Genomic DNA, 16636 nt, shown 5'->3' with positions numbered 1-16636 from the left:
AAAAATTGGAAGTATTATAATATACTCTATGTCCTAAACTCCGTGGAATATTCATATATGTACGCTGTACTTGTCTTCTGCCGAGAAGCCAGTCATCAGTAAATATTTGATGATGTTACTGAGCAGATTATGTTCTCTGTATTGGAAGAGAAGTGAAGTTTAATCAGTAAGAGGTAAAGATGTGAGATCCAGTGGAACCTGTCGGGTTGATCACTGGTAGAGAGCGATCATACGTAGGGGCCCCAAGTTGCCACCCTGAGGTACTCTTGCGTCACGAGGTGGGTGTGCCACATACTAGCTTATGTTGTTACGACAGTGTTGAAAAAAGTCTGTTTTGGATGATATCATGGTGATGAATGAAGGATATCCAATTGATGAAAGATATCGTAGCAGTTCACTGTATCATGGTAAATGACAGAGATGTAATCATAGACGAGATTGGTTGAATTATTTATATTTCACATCACAACAATAACATATCCTCGGGGGCTGTTACAATTAGAGTCTTTGGATATTGAAGCTCTTACGCAGATGTAGGTCTGGACATTGCTCTGACGTCAGCGTGGGCGTTGGCGTGGGCGGCCTTGACCTGGGCAACTGTGGGAGTGTCGACGGGCAGGTCAGAGGCGGCCACACGGAAGCCAACGCCAGAGGCGGCGGCGTACTTCCTCATCTGGACGTCGCCCTCGGGGTCCACGTAGGCGAAGCTGCCGGAGGTGCGTCCCAGGAAGTCACGGTTCTCGACGCGGGTGTTGGGTCCTCCCCAGTGGCCGAAGGAGTACTGGCCTGCCTCGTCCTGGGCGTGGAACTGGCCTCCGACGAAGGGCTTGCCAACTGATGGCATGGGAGGCTCTGGGGCGAGCAGTGGCTCCGGTGCAGCAGCCGCCACCACCACGGGGGAGGCAGCCGCAACGGGAGCGATAGCCTTGACAACAGGAACAGGAGCCACAACAGGAGTTGCAGTTTTAACGACAGGAATGGGCGCGACGGGATTCTGGATGAGGTGGGTTGTGATCCGTGGGAGGGAGAGCTTGAGGCCAGGCTCAGGGATGCGGACCACGGCGGGCCCCTGGGACTGTGTGGTGTAGGTGGTCCATGGCTGGCTCCTGCTGGTACCGTAGGCCGAGGGGACGTACATGACGGGAGAGGCAGCGCAGCACGCCGCGGCCACAACAAGTATCTGCAATGTATACAACAACACTGTGGAGTCACCTGACGTGATGACCTGGCGATGCCTTAGTTTACAGGGACGGTAGCCTCAAGTTACCCAAGCAGAGGGCGAGCCACGTAATGGCGTCGCTGGACAGATATGATCAGGTTGATATTTTGATGAGCACCATCTCGTTAGTCTTTTCTTCGCGACAGCTTACTGTCATACCTGCTGTGTAGGTTTGAGAATAACACCTATGGTAAACCTGTGAAGATTTTATGGCTTAACTCCTTAAATAGACGTGGTGGTTTTACGCTACAGATGCTTGGTAAATTGATTATACGAATGTGGTAAATAATCATTTTAATACACATGCAAAAGTTAGTAGCATGATAGACCTGTCAAGTTGATTTTATTTGAAGTTTAGGAACTCTGCAGTACGTTCTTCTTCAGAAAGTGGAAAGATGGGGGTTGAATAACGTTATCACAGAGGAAATGATCAAGTGAGGTGAACATATGTTTTGAAATCCTCATCCAGGACAAGTTAGATGAGGTTTTCATGAGCTTTATCGGAGTCACCTCCACAAGCGCATCAGTGGTGTACAAACTCGTCGATTTATATGATCCTGGCCGTTATTCATTAGCTCAAATGGCCGCATGCATAGAATGAATGTTTACCTTAGAAATGTCTTCTTATACGCATAGCTATAGAAACCCTCTTGACCCACGAGAGACATGATTCCAACCCCAAGCCTTTCATCACCCTGCGTGGTCAACCACTCCCTCTTATCTAAACTTCCTCTATACTTGGGTCCATCTCACATGAGACATAATCGTTATTCCCTCCCTACACATCGCGTACATCTACACAGCTGCCAGGAATTAACTACACGCCCTCAGAACATTGGGCATCTGAGGTGGACAAGGAAAAAAGAGTGCCATAGTCTCCTCTACATGCAAATGTTCCGCGTCGCCTTAAACTGCCTCTCCTGCGTGGTGTCCACCCCTGTCAGAATTGATTATGATGAAGCCACAAACCGCGCAAGGCAGAGAAGTTAGAACAATCGACAGTCGCCTGGCAACCATTCACATTCATGAGCGAAACAAAATGCCTCTGTTATAGTCTCGCCTCAATATGCATGACACTGTTTTCTTTGAAACACCACACCTAGACCGCTTCTAATCCAGTCCATTTAACCTAACACCCGATCCTAAAGTAGAAATAAAAAGCTCACCCATTCTACAGTCTATAGTCCATCCCCACCATCTCCCCTCTTCCCCACCTCTCCTTCACCAAACACGACACTGAACAAAACATATAGCCTTGGGAAAGTCTGGAAAAAACCCCCCCAAAAAACCCACTATACCACCGGCCTCTCAACCTAGTGTTATACCCGAGTCCACCAGATATATACATATGTGAAACTATGTTCCCCAGGCATGTACGAGTTACGCACTCTCCTCTGCGTGCTAGACACCATCCACTTCTCTAGCATTACCAACAGGGATTCAGCATCTCACAAGATCTGTCGTGCATTTACATGCCACTTCTACACTGACCACTTAACTTCTCAGATGACCTATGTTAACCCCAGAAACACACACACACACACACACACACACACACACACACACACACACACACACACACACACACACACACACACACACACTATCACTCTTCTTGACCTGTGATGATCCCGCCCGGCGGACGTGGCCAGCTTACTGAACGCCGCGGAAACCCACAGGAGAGGGACCCCTTGGGTCTGCTAATACAAGTTTAGGTACTGACCAGAGCTCTCATGATGGTGGTGGCTATGGTGTTGGTGGTGTCCACGATGGGTGAGTGATGCTGGAGACATGAGACGGTGGCTTATATACCCTGTGAGGTTCTTTGCCCCTTCCCCTGGGGCGTCTTCCCTCGCCCTCCCATCAACCACCTGGGTCTGCCACACCCTATTTCGTCCCTTCTGGCTATACGCAGGCCGGACGTTTCGCACCACCTTAGGCAGAAATGGGAAGTAGTATGTCTTGTCTTGTCTCTAAGGCTGTCCATCGCTGTTGCTAGGACCGTGACGGTGGTATGTGAATTCAAGGTTATCATCTCTGTTATAACTCGTAAGTACTACTTAGAAGTATAGCGAAGAAATATCGATACATTAGGACTCTGTACTTTTTCCGAGGAATATTGATGCGAGTGGCGGATATTCGTAAGTGACGTGAATATTGATGTGAGTAGGAGATATTCATCAATGACGTGAATATTGATGTATGGGAGATATACATAAATGACGCGTGAATATTGATGTGAGTGGGAGATATTCATCAATGACGTGAATATTGATGTATGGGAGATATACATAAATGATGTGACTATTGATGTGAGTGGGAGGTATTCATCAATGACGTGAATATTGATGTGATTGGCAGATATTCATCGGTGACGTGAATATTGATATGAGTGGGAGATGTTCATCAATAATGAATATCAATGTGAATGGCAGATAATCATCAATGTCGTGAATATTGATGAGTGGGGCCAGTGACGTGAATATTGATGAGTGGGGCCAGTGACGTGAATATTGATGAGTGGGGCAGATATTCATCAATGACGTGAATATTGATGAGTGGGGCAGATATTCATCAATAACGTGAATATTGGTGAGAGGGGCAGATATTCATAAGTGACGTCATTTTGGAGTTGTGTCTCTCCAGCATATTCCTGATATTCGTATTTCCAGGTCACATAATAACGAAAGGCTGTCTGTATTCCTCGAGTGATTTGAACCCATGAAATGTGGTCGCCGCTCGTAGCAGACGCCACACCTGAGACTGGGTGATTGAGAACCGCAACTGGTGATTGTTTTCTGTGAACAACTTGTGTTTTTTTTTTTTTTCCCGTGTTTCCTGTGGGCAAGTGATACGTGAATATTTCAGAGAGGCTTTGTGTGTGGGGCGCGGGGTATTGGTCTATTGATTTTCGGGTCATACTGACGATCGTGCATCATTGAATAGGATAGACGGGGAGTGGGGGGTTTGCTGGAGTGTGTGTATGTTTGTGTGTGTGTGTGTGTGTGTGTGTGTGTGTGTGTGTGTGTGTGTTTGTGTGGCTGTATGTGTGGAGAATGTATGTAGTTATAAGTTTGTGTCGTATGGCGGATGGCAGTTGTACATTCGTGGGGTCCCATCTGGTGAACCTTCTTAGGCCATCATATTGCAGTTCAAACGTCTGTATGCTGGCTACATTCACACTCTCATTCAACAGTTTATGATGTAGAATGAATTCTCTACATCACTTTCAACCATAAGCTTGCTTAACCTCATGCTGTGGTATCTAGTCGATTTATCTTTGCATATTTCAAAGAACTATTAACTTTTGATCATAAATCTGGTGTATAAAAATTCGAAGCTCATGATCAAGTCACTACGTACTTTTCTCTCTCACCTATAGTGGATAAATTTGTGACCTGAGGACTCTCGCTGTAACTCATCTCTCTTGCATCAGATACCATCTCCTTGTCTTCCTCTGAACCTTCTCAATTACCGATATACTTTGTGCGTCTTCAGGCGCGGTGACCAAACGTGAGAAGCCTCTTCTAGTTCTGGCCTAATGTGGGATGTGAACCGTTTGCTGAAGATTTGTCTCAATGGATCTGAATGCGATTCTCATCTCTTGCAGCAGACAGTCTGTTTCCTGTACAGTTCTCTTAAAACGGAGCTCTGGCTTCAGGAACGTACAACGTCGATTCCCATGTCTCCCTCCCACACACATTCTAGCAGCTTATGTTTAGCGAGAGGATATTCGTATAGATATCTTCTCTCGTTATACCTCGGGTTAGATTTCGTCAGCCGTGTATCAGACCAACCCTGGAGCTTGTCTGTGTCCCCTTGTAAGTTGATGCAATCCCCCATGAGCGCTCAGGTCGTAGTTCCGTCCTTATAATAGATCATTTACGTAGGTCAAGAAGATCAATGGTTCCAGGACAGAACCTTGCGGCACGCCATTAGTGCCCCCGAACCTCTTTCAATGGGGGTCCTCTAACGTGTCTTTGTTCCCGTGTGGTGAAGGGCAGAGAAGAAAACTTGTTCGGGCTGAGGGAGTGCAACAGCCGCTTCCAACACGTAGTGACTCCTCTGTTCTTGGCCGACAGAATGGTCTTGTACGCAAATATGATGATGGTGAGCATTGGAAGTTGCTTAGTTCATATGCTGTAGTCTGCCTCTTACTCCCGGTCATAGATCCAGCTTCTTCACTAGCCTCCTTGGTGCTTAGGTTAGAATGTCCTCTGACAGTCCAGATTCATAGTCCACCCAACCTTTATTCTATTCAAACTGAGTTCATTCTCGTAAAAGTTTAAATGGTTTGTTACATATGGCCTCCTTTCCTGCATCACTGTTGTTTCTCATTTAGCTTGTTCCTCCTTTGCAATTACTTATCCATTTGCATTCTGATTATCTTGTCCGCCATTCTGCTGTAAGTCTCCTGTCCTAAAGACAGGTGTGACATTTGCCGTCTTCCACTCGTACCTTCCTCCAGCGACATCTTGAACATCAGTTTAGTGTATCTGTCTAGCACATACGGAGGAACTTCTTCAAAGTCCTTTAGTTGTCTGTTTATGTCTTGATATTTTCAGTGCCATCCGAGACCTCCTCCCCATTCCATGTCATCGGTGTGGTGGGGGTAAAGTGTCTTCCACTCTGAAAACGCTTTCGAACTTGTCGTCCATTTCCTGACGTACCTATATCCTCCTCCTCAGTTCATTCCTTAGAATATCCTGTGACTGATTACCTGCTCTTTCACTGACAATTTACACCTGATGAAATTTCGGAAAGGGTTTAGATTACCTGCTTGGTCTACAATAATCTTGATAAAGTTTCTCTTTCCCTCTTTTCTCATCCTGATTTATTTATTTCATGCCGTCTTATGTTGTCTCAGCAATATGAAGTTGCCTCAGCAATATGAGAAAAGTGGCTGGGATGTGGGGTTATACCCCTGAACAATGCCATTACGCCGTTTTTCCAACCCATTGCAGGAACGAGTAGACGAGGACTGAAGGGCTCGAACCTGCTTGTACATGTCGAATTCTGGCTGGCTGAAGTATCGCCTGTATCTTCTCCACTGTATACCCCGTAAGCTCTTTTGCGTGTTGACATCTCTCATTGAAACACATCTCATTCTTAACCTTTCCCTCTGTATCAACGGCAATAGGCACCCATGTTTGTACTCCACTGTAAATGTAATTTCACAGACTCTGTATTGAGACCCATGTTATGTCTTACTGAACCCCATTTCCCCTTGTATATTCCCATTAATACTTGCCTTTACTTTTCTGTACCGTTATTTTCATTGATGATTATTTCATTTTTCTATTCTTCTTTCATCTCCGTCTCTCTTACGTTGTCATTCACCACCTGATGAGACTCAGTCATCACATCACCATATTTTTTCCCTAGTAGGTGTATCATAAGTGATATTCTCTGTGTCCATATTACTATATATGTGAAGATATAGTGATTATGACATACCGGACCCCTCTACGTCCTATTGTGCTCAGCGACATGCTGATCCAATGGATATTCCTGCACTTATTCTGGCAGCTTGTGTCTCCACGACTATTTCCAGGAGAATCCAAATTATCTTCGCCTGTCTTTTTCTAAGTGATTGTGTGTGTGTGTGTGTGTGTGTGTGTGTGTGTGTGTGTGTGTGTGTGTGTGTGTGTGTGTGTGTGTGTGTAAGAATCTAACTGGAGACACTGAACTTGTCGTACAAACCATCATATTTTTTCCTTCATTTTCATTTTGTTCATAAGACAAGTCAGCTTCTCTTCGGCTGAAGAGCTGTTACAGAACGTGCCTCCTTAACACTGGTTTTGTCCAGTTGTGTCTCTCCAGGTCTCGGAGGTTCCTCCTCCAGCCTTCACAGACCTTATCTGTGTCCTCCTCCTCCTCCTCCTCCCCCTCAACCCAAGGAAATCAAAAGTGGTCGTACGGTGTCCCTCGAACCTCCATCCCAGGTCTTCCCAGGTCTTCCATCGCCTCCCAGTAACTCATTCTGTTTTCACCTCGTCCTACCTCCAGTGGCCGGTGACGTCGACGTGTCCACCGCTATGGCCGCTATGTTTTTAAGAAGAATATTTCATTCAATCTACTTGCACGCGAAGCGGATGAGTCTGGCGTAATAAGAATTAGCACCTCCAGTGTGTTCCTTCAGAAGCTGAACTCCAAGATGAAGGTGGTCGAGGGTGTAGCTGGCCTTCCCACTCCTCGGGCGTTGCACGCCAGGCTGCAGTGGGATCCGAAAGCCTTCATGATAGGGGCACCGACCCGAAATATCGGCTGTGAGGGACGCAACACCAGGTGATGCAGGCTTCGACCTCTGGGCCACCGGGACGTGATCAACAGCAGGAGGTGGCCGCTTTCACAACGGGGAGGGGATGAACGGCAGGACCTGCCACATGTACTGTCGGGATAGGGTCGTTAGCAAGAAGCTCTGTCACCTTTTCACAAGACAGGACCAGTAGACAGCATCTGTCACCTAGACAACTGGGGCCAAAATCAGCAACGGGAACAGTCGTCTTTGCAACAGTGAGGGGGTCATGACGACACGGACAGAATCTGCTAATAGCAGCTGCCACCTTCATACCTGGAACAAGGCCAACAGTAAAACTTTATGGCCTTGACAACAGGGGACTGGAACTGTGGCCTTCACAACAGGAGGCCTCTCTCTGTGTGTGTGTGTGTGTGTGTGGCCTAACAACAGTAGGGGTATATGCGAGGTGGTAGCGTCTGGGAGGAGAACCTGAGGGCCTGGTCTGCCCAAGGCCAGGCTCCTGCTCTGTAAGCTACGAAGGTGAAGGTCGTTCGCCCACGACCCACGCTACTGCTGCTCTGTGTGTGTGGTGCGTGGGGCGCTGTAGAGCTGGTGGTCGGCTACCGGCGCGCACCACACGACGCAACGCGACGCTGGTGCAAAAATGACATGAAATACACAACGTTGCGGGATAGGCTGGACTTTTGTTCCGTCTCCGCCGCTTCAGGGAGTGCGTCACGTAAGGAAAACACTGGTGAAGACGAGTTGGTCTATTTCTATTTTTCTTACCGTTCTCAGAATATCTTCCTCCCGACGCTTTGTTTGCGATTAAATACGGCACAAAAGTACTTGATTGTACTTGGAGCTCATGCCGGCAGCACGGTTTTAGCGCACACAAAGAACAATTTTTTTATGGGTATTGATATTTTCAACTGTGTTGGTAGAAGGGAGCTGTGATGCAAACGGTGGGTGTGGGTTCGACAGATGGTGGGTGTCGGGAATTGAATCCCTGTTTGCGTAATATGTTACTTGGGGATAGTTTGAGTAAAGCAGGCTGGACGAATGATGGAGAGATGGGGTATATATATGTCACCTGGAAGACGAGTGGGATACCCTCGTCCTGGTCGAAGGACGAGGTATATATGGCACCTGGAAGATAAGTGGAATACCCTCGTGCTTGTGGAAGGACGAGGTATATATGGCACCTGGAAGATAAGTGGGACATCCTCGTCCTTGTGGAAGGACGAGGTATATATGGCACCTGGAAGATAAGTGGAATACCCTCGTCCTTGTGGAAGGACGAGGTATATATGGCACCTGGAAGATAAATGGGACATCCTCGTCCTTGTGGAAGGACGAGGTATATATGGCATCTGGAAGATAAGTGGAATACCCTCGTCCTTGTGGAAGGACGAGGTATATATGGCACCTGGAAGATAAGTGGGACATCCTCGTCCTTGTGGAAGGACGAGGTATATATGTCACCTGGAAGACGAGTGGAATACCCTCGTCCTTGTGGAAGGACGAGGTATATATGGCACCTGGAAGATAAGTGGGACATCCTCGTCCTTGTGGAAGGACGAGGTATATATGGCACCTGGAAGACGAGTGGAATACCCTCGTCCTTGTGGAAGGACGAGGTATATATGGCACCTGGAAGATAAGTGGGACATCCTCGTCCTTGTGGAAGGACGAGGTATATATGTCACCTGGAAGACGAGTGGAATACCCTCGTCCTTGTGGAAGGACGAGGTATATATGGCACCTGGAAGATAACTGGGATACCCTCGTCCTTGTGGAAGGACGAGGTATATACATACATATATATATATATATATATATATATATATATATATATATATATATATATATATATATATATATATATATATATATGTGTGTGTGTGTCACCCTGAGGGGTACCTCACGGAGAACAAGTGGACGACCCTCACCCTGGTAGAGCCACTTGGTATATACCATATTCATGTCCCATGACGAGGTGGCACTTGGGGTACCCATGGTCCGGAGAACATGGGATCGGCTCCCCTCTCGCCTGGCCTCACGCACGCGAAGTGGTCAGAGGTCAAACGAACCAGGTCAGAGACGAGGCCAGGAGCGAGTACTGCTGAGTGAGGGAGAGAAGACATCCTGGCATCATTGAAGCTGACGCAGTACCACGTAGGGTTTGTAAGGTAAACGTACGCACCTACGTTACGCACATACGCGTATCTTTCTCGCGGAGACTTTACATACGCAAAGTATGCGTAGATCGTTCGTTTACTTTACGAACGTGCAACGCGTTACCTCCATCTCTGTCTTGTACATTCATCAAGAATGTACAAGACTCGGTGCCAACTGGCTGCCCGCATCATGGACATGTAAGACACCCACCCACTCGGGTATAGATGATTGTTCTCCTCGTATGTGTCACACACACACACACACACACACACACACACACACACACACACACACACCTACCAACGGCTTCATGACGAGACAAAGAAAGAAAAATATCAAAGGAAACAAGACCAATTTCTAACGTCTCAGTGTCTCTCAGTAACCGTCTTTGATATCATCCATATTCGTTACGGTGTCTCCCTCACGAAGTGACATCCAGCCATTGTAAACTTCGTAGTCGATAACGTTACGACCTGCGCACTCCTCCTGTTGTTCACCGACCACTGAACACCGTGCGAGCCCTGTTGTTGCTGCTGCTTCTGGGGCTGTAGCAACCAGCGGTGTGTATGGCTAAGGGCAGCTTGTCTTCGGCCGGTGAGCGCTCCTATGTTTTTTCCTTCTAATTGCGTGATCGGGAAGGAGAAGGGTTTGGATGGGGAAGGTTCAGAAATGCAAGGCCGTCAAGATGTGTACAGAAGATGTATGGCGTAGATGTTACCGAGTTAACGTTGATGGTTGGCTGTATAATGTGTCATTAGTGGTTTATTCATACACCCTCGGCTGACTAAGGACATATGTGTGTGTAGCGATGTTGTTGAATGGTGTCCGGTAGGGAGTTCGGTGCGCTGAACCAAGACTCGTCCATTGTGTACGCGAGTGGATGACTGGAACCGGCCGGATCGGTCCATTGGCTGTGGCCCGCGCGGCCGAGCGTCACTCCAGCCGGCTCCGGATGGGTACCAAACTGGGAGTGTCCGCGTATATACGCCCTGGACCTGAGGGTACGGTGGCCAGCCGGTAGGGGTCAGTTTTTGTGGCGGCGACCAGCCAGCCAGCCAGCCAGCCAACCGTCCCATACGATCCAGAGTAGGGCGTGGCTGGCCTGGAATCCTCGCCAGGTAGCTGGAGGTGGTCTGTCCCGTCCCCTCGATGCCTCGACCCTGGGACACGCTTGCACCAGCGACCCGACGTCCGTCAGTCCAGTACGGAGCAGATCCGGTCCGTCCGTCGGGATCCGTATCTTGTTTATCTCCTGGAAGGGGTGAGGGGAGGGAGGGAGGATGTGACCTGATCTTTGACCTAACCTGATAACGAGAGATGAGGTGAGTTCAGCTTCACCTGGCGGTTGAACATGAGAGAAGTCTCGGGAACCCATAAGCCATCCTCAGTAACCTTCACTGAGGCCATCTGGTGGTGGAGGTGAGGGGGGAAAAAAAATTGGTGTCTTCGTAAGGCGCGGGTGACGAGAGGACCAGTTTTTACCTGGGTCCCCGGCAGGGTGTGGTCCGTGAGGCTGTCCCACACTTCACATTTTTTAAGTAGGCGTATCTGCCGTGATGGTCCGTCATACGTGGGAGGTAGTGGACGCTCACACCCGCCATAGGCAGCGCGCGGACCTCCATACCATCCAGGACATTAATTAAGACGGGGTCTGCTAGCCCGTGGTCGTGGCGTAAACAGCGGGCGTCGCGGGCGTGGTATAGTGGGCGGTGTCCGTCGGGCGTGGTCGGTGGTCGGGGATTCACCGTGGCGGTACGTCTGTTGCCGAGATGGTCATCTCCCTCCCCAGCCGAGGCCTCGACCGTCGCCGCTGAAGGGCGTGGTGGTGCTCCTCACACGCATCACTGGCCAACTCGTAAAGGTTACCTGTGCCGCGGGTAAGAGTGACCACGCCGGGTTCTTGTTGTGGACCAGGCCCTGGGAGACCTGGGAGGGAGGCACCAGGGCCTGCTTGACAACTGCTGATGGAGAACATAAGAGAAAATACTGAGTCCAATACGTCTGATAATTCTAAGTCAGTTTATTAGATCATTAAGTTATTCCCTCGTATAATTATGATTGAGCTGCGTAGAAACCATGAATGAATCCATTCATTCCGCCGAACATTCATAGCTGAGCCTCGTTGAAGAAATACAGAGGAATACAAAGGAATTCAGGCAGCAACAAGACGGCTGGAGCTCGAGGACGTCTGTAATGAAGTGAGACTTTCTCGAGAGGCTGTGTAAGGTCTGTGAGATATGATAGCTAGAGGGGGAAACATCTCCCTCACTCTTTGTCTCAGCAGAGACTTGGGTAACGATGCCTCGGATCCACACAAGACAAAGTCTCTTAATGTTGATGTTGATGCACAGTTGTAAGACGTCAAGGCGTATTATGGTATATGCAGGCGGGATAAGCCAAGAGTATGGTATATTACCCTCCGTAAGGAAAACGTGTAGACAAGTATATATTAAAGACGAAAATGAGATAACATCGACTCGGGTGTGAACTCTGTGTGTGTGTGTTTACTACTAGGTGGTGTCCGGGTGAAGCATTAGTCTTCATCTTCCTCAGGCTCTCTGTGCAGTGTTTTGAGATGGAGGTCAGGATCACCGAGATAAGGTTAAGAGCGTTAAGATATGATCTAATACAAGTATTCAAAATGATCAAAGGCTTTGGTCATCTTGATCCATCAGGTTACCTAAGACTTGATTCGTCTGATTTGACTCGTAGAAACATTGGATACAAACTTGTGGGCAAACGATTCACCTCGAATGAGGCGAAGTTCTTGTTCTTCAATAGGATTGTTAAGGTATGGGACGATTTGCCAATTGGAGTGGTTGAATGCAGTACTTTAGGTAATACGTTTAAGAATAGACTTGATAAATACTTCCCTTCGAGTTCACGACTTTCACATTATTTGCGCCTTTCACATTATTTGCGCCTCCATAGTCAAAATGACAATTTACAGGTTATTCTCTTTGAATTATCCGTATGCCTTCCAGCTTTGACCACAGTAATCTGTGAGTTTCTGATATCTTCCGTGTTCACAAACTGCCTGGAAAGGACCCAGTGGTCTGTTCCTGTTTGAATTCCTCTGTATTCTTTGTGTTCCTTTGTATATCAAAGTAGAGGATCGGTCCAGGACCTAAAGAGTTTTCGCACTCGGTCATCATTGACTCAGATAAGATAATGCTTTACAAAGGACCTGCACTTAATGACTCAGATAAGATAATACCTTACTAAGGACATGCACTTAGTGACTTAGATAAGATAGTACTTTACTAAGGACATGCACGTAATGACTCAGATGAAATAATACTTTACTAAGGACATGCACTTAATGACTCAGAAAAAATGATACTTTACTAAGGACCTGCACTTAATGACACATATAAGATAATACTTTACTAAAGACATGCACTTAATGACTCAGGTAAGATAGTGCTTTACTAAAGACATGCACTTAATGACTCAGATAAGATAATACTTTACTGAGGACATGCACTTAATTGTGTTGCTGCTCTTGAAGCAGAAAAAAATATAAGTAAAAGTCAACGCCAGTTATTTTGTAAACTAATAATAAGTCTTCAGCTGCTTGTCTCCTTAGAGCTTTGTAAGAGACTGATCACAATGTCACGACAAAGACCCATGCTCGCCTCCGTCAGCTTGTGGTGTGGACCTGTCACCAGGGAGGTTGTCGTCACCTCCGTCCATCTCTGAAGGTTCTTCCTGAATAAGCATCATTTCCTGGCCAGTCCTTCCTCAACTTGATTGAGTCTTTTTTAAACTCATGAACAGATCAAAAACCGATGAGCAAAGGTATTATTGTCCTTGGGATGCGTGTGTTTATCAAATGCGCAATTTGTCTTTATATTTTTTATCACCAGGATTATTTACCAAAGAATAATTGTATCTTAGATAATAATTTTCAAGAGTTAGATAACTCACATGAGCGTATAATGCACGAGATTAAGAGTAACGTGTTCTGTAAGAGTCGTACCTGATGATGCAATGAATGGCGAGGCACCATTCCCATCTGGAGCGGCAAGTGTGTAGTACAGTAGTACCTCATTCTGACAAAAACTGACCCTGGCACAGGAGGAGGAGGAGGGGAGGTAGTGGCGGGTGGTTGAGGAGCAGGAGACGAGGCTGGATGAGCCGGTATATATAAGCGGCCGCCGCATCTGCTGGCCATCACAACACTTCTTGTGAGGGGCATCATCACCACCACCACCACCGACATGAGGTCTCTGGTGAGTACGAGGCAGCGTTCTCTGGCCATGCCAGTCATGACCACATGATCTTCAATAGCCTTCTACGGTTTTGATTCCACTGATGTCTTCTGTACGAATAGTTCATCATCATTGAGAGTTGAGAAGCTTGTAATGTGGGTGTGAATGTATGTATTATTTTCTCGGTCTGTCTACGAATATTTCGATGGATTTCAGATTATCGTTGCTGCCGTGGTGACGTGCTGTGCCGCGGCGCCTGCGGCGGGGCCCTCCGTCGTCAGGATCCCCGCGCCAGGCGTCAAGCTCACCTTCCCCAACCTCCACACCACCACCCACGTCCTCAGCCTCCCTGTGGTGAAGGCCGCGGCTCCTGCCGTCCATGTTGCAGCTCCTGTTGTCGTCAAGACCTCGCCCCATGTTGTCAGGGTTGCGGCGGCTCCTGAGGTGAAAGTCAGTTCTCCTCTTGTGAGGTTCGCAGCTCCTGTTGTGAAGGTCGCCCCTCATCCTTCTCCTTCTGTTGTGAAGGTCGCTCATCCTCAACCTGTTGTGAAGTTCGCATCTCCTCAACCTGTTGTGAAGGTCGCTCCTCCTCAACCTGTTGTGAAGGTCGCATCTCCTCAACCTGTTGTGAAGGTCGTCTCTGCTCCTCCTTCTCCTGTTGTGAAAGCCGCTTCTCCTCAGCCTGTTGTGAAGGTCGCTCCTCCTCAGCCTGTTGTGGAGGTCGCTCCTCCCTCTCCTTCTCCAGTTTTGAAGGTAGCTTCTCCTGTTTTGAAGGTCGCTTCTCCTGCTGAGAAGGTTGCTCCTTCTCCCTCTGCTGTTGTGAAGGTCGCTCCTCCTTCTCCCTCTCCTGTTGTGAAGCTCGCTTCTCCTCCTGTTGTTGAAGTCAAGTCTGCCCCTGTTGTGAAGCTCGCTTCTCCTCCTGTTGTTACAGTTGAGTCTGCCCCTGTTGTGAAGGTTGCTCCTCCTTCTCCTGTTGTGAAGGCGGCGGTTCCTGTTGTCAAGGCTGTCGCTCCCGTTGCGGCTGCCTCCCCCGTGGTGGTGGCGGCTGCTGCACCGGAGCCACTGCTCGCCCCAGAGCCTCCCATGCCTTCAGTTGGCAAGCCCTTCGTCGGAGGCCAGTTCCACGCCCAGGACGAGGCAGGCCAGTACTCCTTCGGCCACTGGGGAGGACCCAACACCCGCGTCGAGACCCGTGACTTCCTGGGACGCACCTCCGGCAGCTTCGCCTACGTGGACCCCGAGGGCGACGTCCAGATGAGGAAGTACGCCGCGGCCCCTGGCGTTGGCTTCCGTGTGGCCGCCTCTGACCTGCCCGTCGACACTCCTTCAGTAGCCCAGGTCAAGGCCGCCCACGCCAGCATCCACAGTGACGCCAATACTAAGTCAAGTGCCACGGCGGCGTAACATTCAAAGACTCCTGTATATAACATAAAGAATCTATTATTTTTTTCCCCAAGATAAACATATATAATAAATGATAATGTAAACTATGCCGATTACCTTCCCTTCAAAAAAAAAAAAAAAATTACCATAAGAACAACGTTCCTTTGACATCATGTTTGGTTAGAGTCACCGAAAACCTGGTGTCTAGCTGGAGTTTGGAGGTTTCGACATCGAGCGATTCTGGTATTCTCAGGTTACCACTGAGAGCAGCCGTCAGTTACTTCAAGAGCATCCCGACTTAGGAAGATATTGCTCGACTCGGAATGTCCTCGTATCACACAGTGAGGACGGACACACAGCTGGAGTGACTCATGCACTCGTCCTTATGTGTTGTGAGGGTTCGCACGGTGCTGCCTCCCTCCTCAGCCTGCCACCGGTCATATGTCCTGTTGTGAGCGATCAATGTTTTCAACGACCGACCTGTAGCTAAAGCAGCCAAGCATTTTGGTGAGCGATCAATGTTATCAACGACCGACCTGTAGCTAAAGCAGCCAAGCATTTTGGTGAGCGATCAATGTTATCAACGACCGACCTGTAGCTAAAGCAGCCAAGCATTTTGGTGAGCGATCAATGTTATCAACGACCGACCTGTAGCTAAAGCAGCCAAGCATTTTGGTGAGCGATCAATGTTATCAACGACCGACCTGTAGCTAAAGCAGCCAAGCATTTTGGTGAGCGATCAATGTTATCAACGACCGACCTGTAGCTAAAGCAGCCAAGCATTTTGGTGAGCGATCAATGTTATCATCTACCGACCTGTAGCTAAAGCAGCCAAGCATTTTGGTGAGCGATCAATGTTTTCAACGACCGACCTGTAGCTAAAGCAGCCGAGCATTTTGGTGAGCGATCAATGTTTTCAACGACCGACCTGTAGCTAAAGCAGCCAAGCATTTTGGTGAGCGATCAATGTTTTCAACGACCGACCTGTAGCTTAAGCAGCCTAGTCGTTGTTGATATACATAGTAAGGCTTAATCCTTTGATTGAAACGCTTAACATTGCCCTCTGACTATGTACTATGAGAACTCTTTTATAATGATCAGGAGTTACGCTTTCCGAAGATCGTACTACTTCACACATTTACTCAGTCTGTATCTGTGACAGACTCAAAAATGTCGACGGATAATTCCGATGGATCATTCCTTTGAGCGCTTGCTTGGATTACATCAAGACTCTCAAATCGGCCTTGTATGATGTGCAGCTGTCATACCTCGTCCTGCTTTTTGACGGATTCGAGTTTCAAGCAGTCTCGATTACCAACTCTTGCCACACTCCTTAGCCGCAGGGTTGGTTCTCCTCCCCTCTTTCTGAAGACCTTACTTCGAGTATGGCCCTTCACC

At 48.0% G+C, this 16636-nt stretch overlaps 2 protein-coding genes across 2 annotated transcripts; one reads left to right on the top strand and one right to left on the bottom strand.

Annotated features, from left to right (window-relative positions):
- Positions 1-438: 438 nt before the first annotated feature.
- On the bottom strand, positions 439-3046 carry LOC139751110 (uncharacterized). Its single transcript, XM_071666210.1, has 2 exons — positions 2943-3046; positions 439-1180 (listed from the first exon to the last, which is right to left on the bottom strand). The coding sequence occupies exons 1-2, from the start codon at positions 2952-2954 to the stop codon at positions 524-526; spliced, it is 669 nt and encodes a 222-aa protein (XP_071522311.1). The 5' UTR covers positions 2955-3046; the 3' UTR covers positions 439-523.
- A 10772-nt stretch (positions 3047-13818) lies between these two features.
- LOC139751109 (uncharacterized) lies at positions 13819-15343 on the top strand. The gene is made up of 2 exons (XM_071666209.1): positions 13819-13876; positions 14072-15343. The coding sequence occupies exons 1-2, from the start codon at positions 13865-13867 to the stop codon at positions 15257-15259; spliced, it is 1200 nt and encodes a 399-aa protein (XP_071522310.1). The 5' UTR covers positions 13819-13864; the 3' UTR covers positions 15260-15343.
- The last annotated feature ends 1293 nt before the right edge of the window (positions 15344-16636 follow it).

This window comes from Panulirus ornatus, chromosome 11 (genome assembly GCF_036320965.1).
Source record: "Panulirus ornatus isolate Po-2019 chromosome 11, ASM3632096v1, whole genome shotgun sequence".
Lineage (NCBI taxonomy): Eukaryota > Metazoa > Arthropoda > Malacostraca > Decapoda > Palinuridae > Panulirus > Panulirus ornatus.
This window is presented reverse-complemented; position numbering and strand designations above follow the sequence as displayed.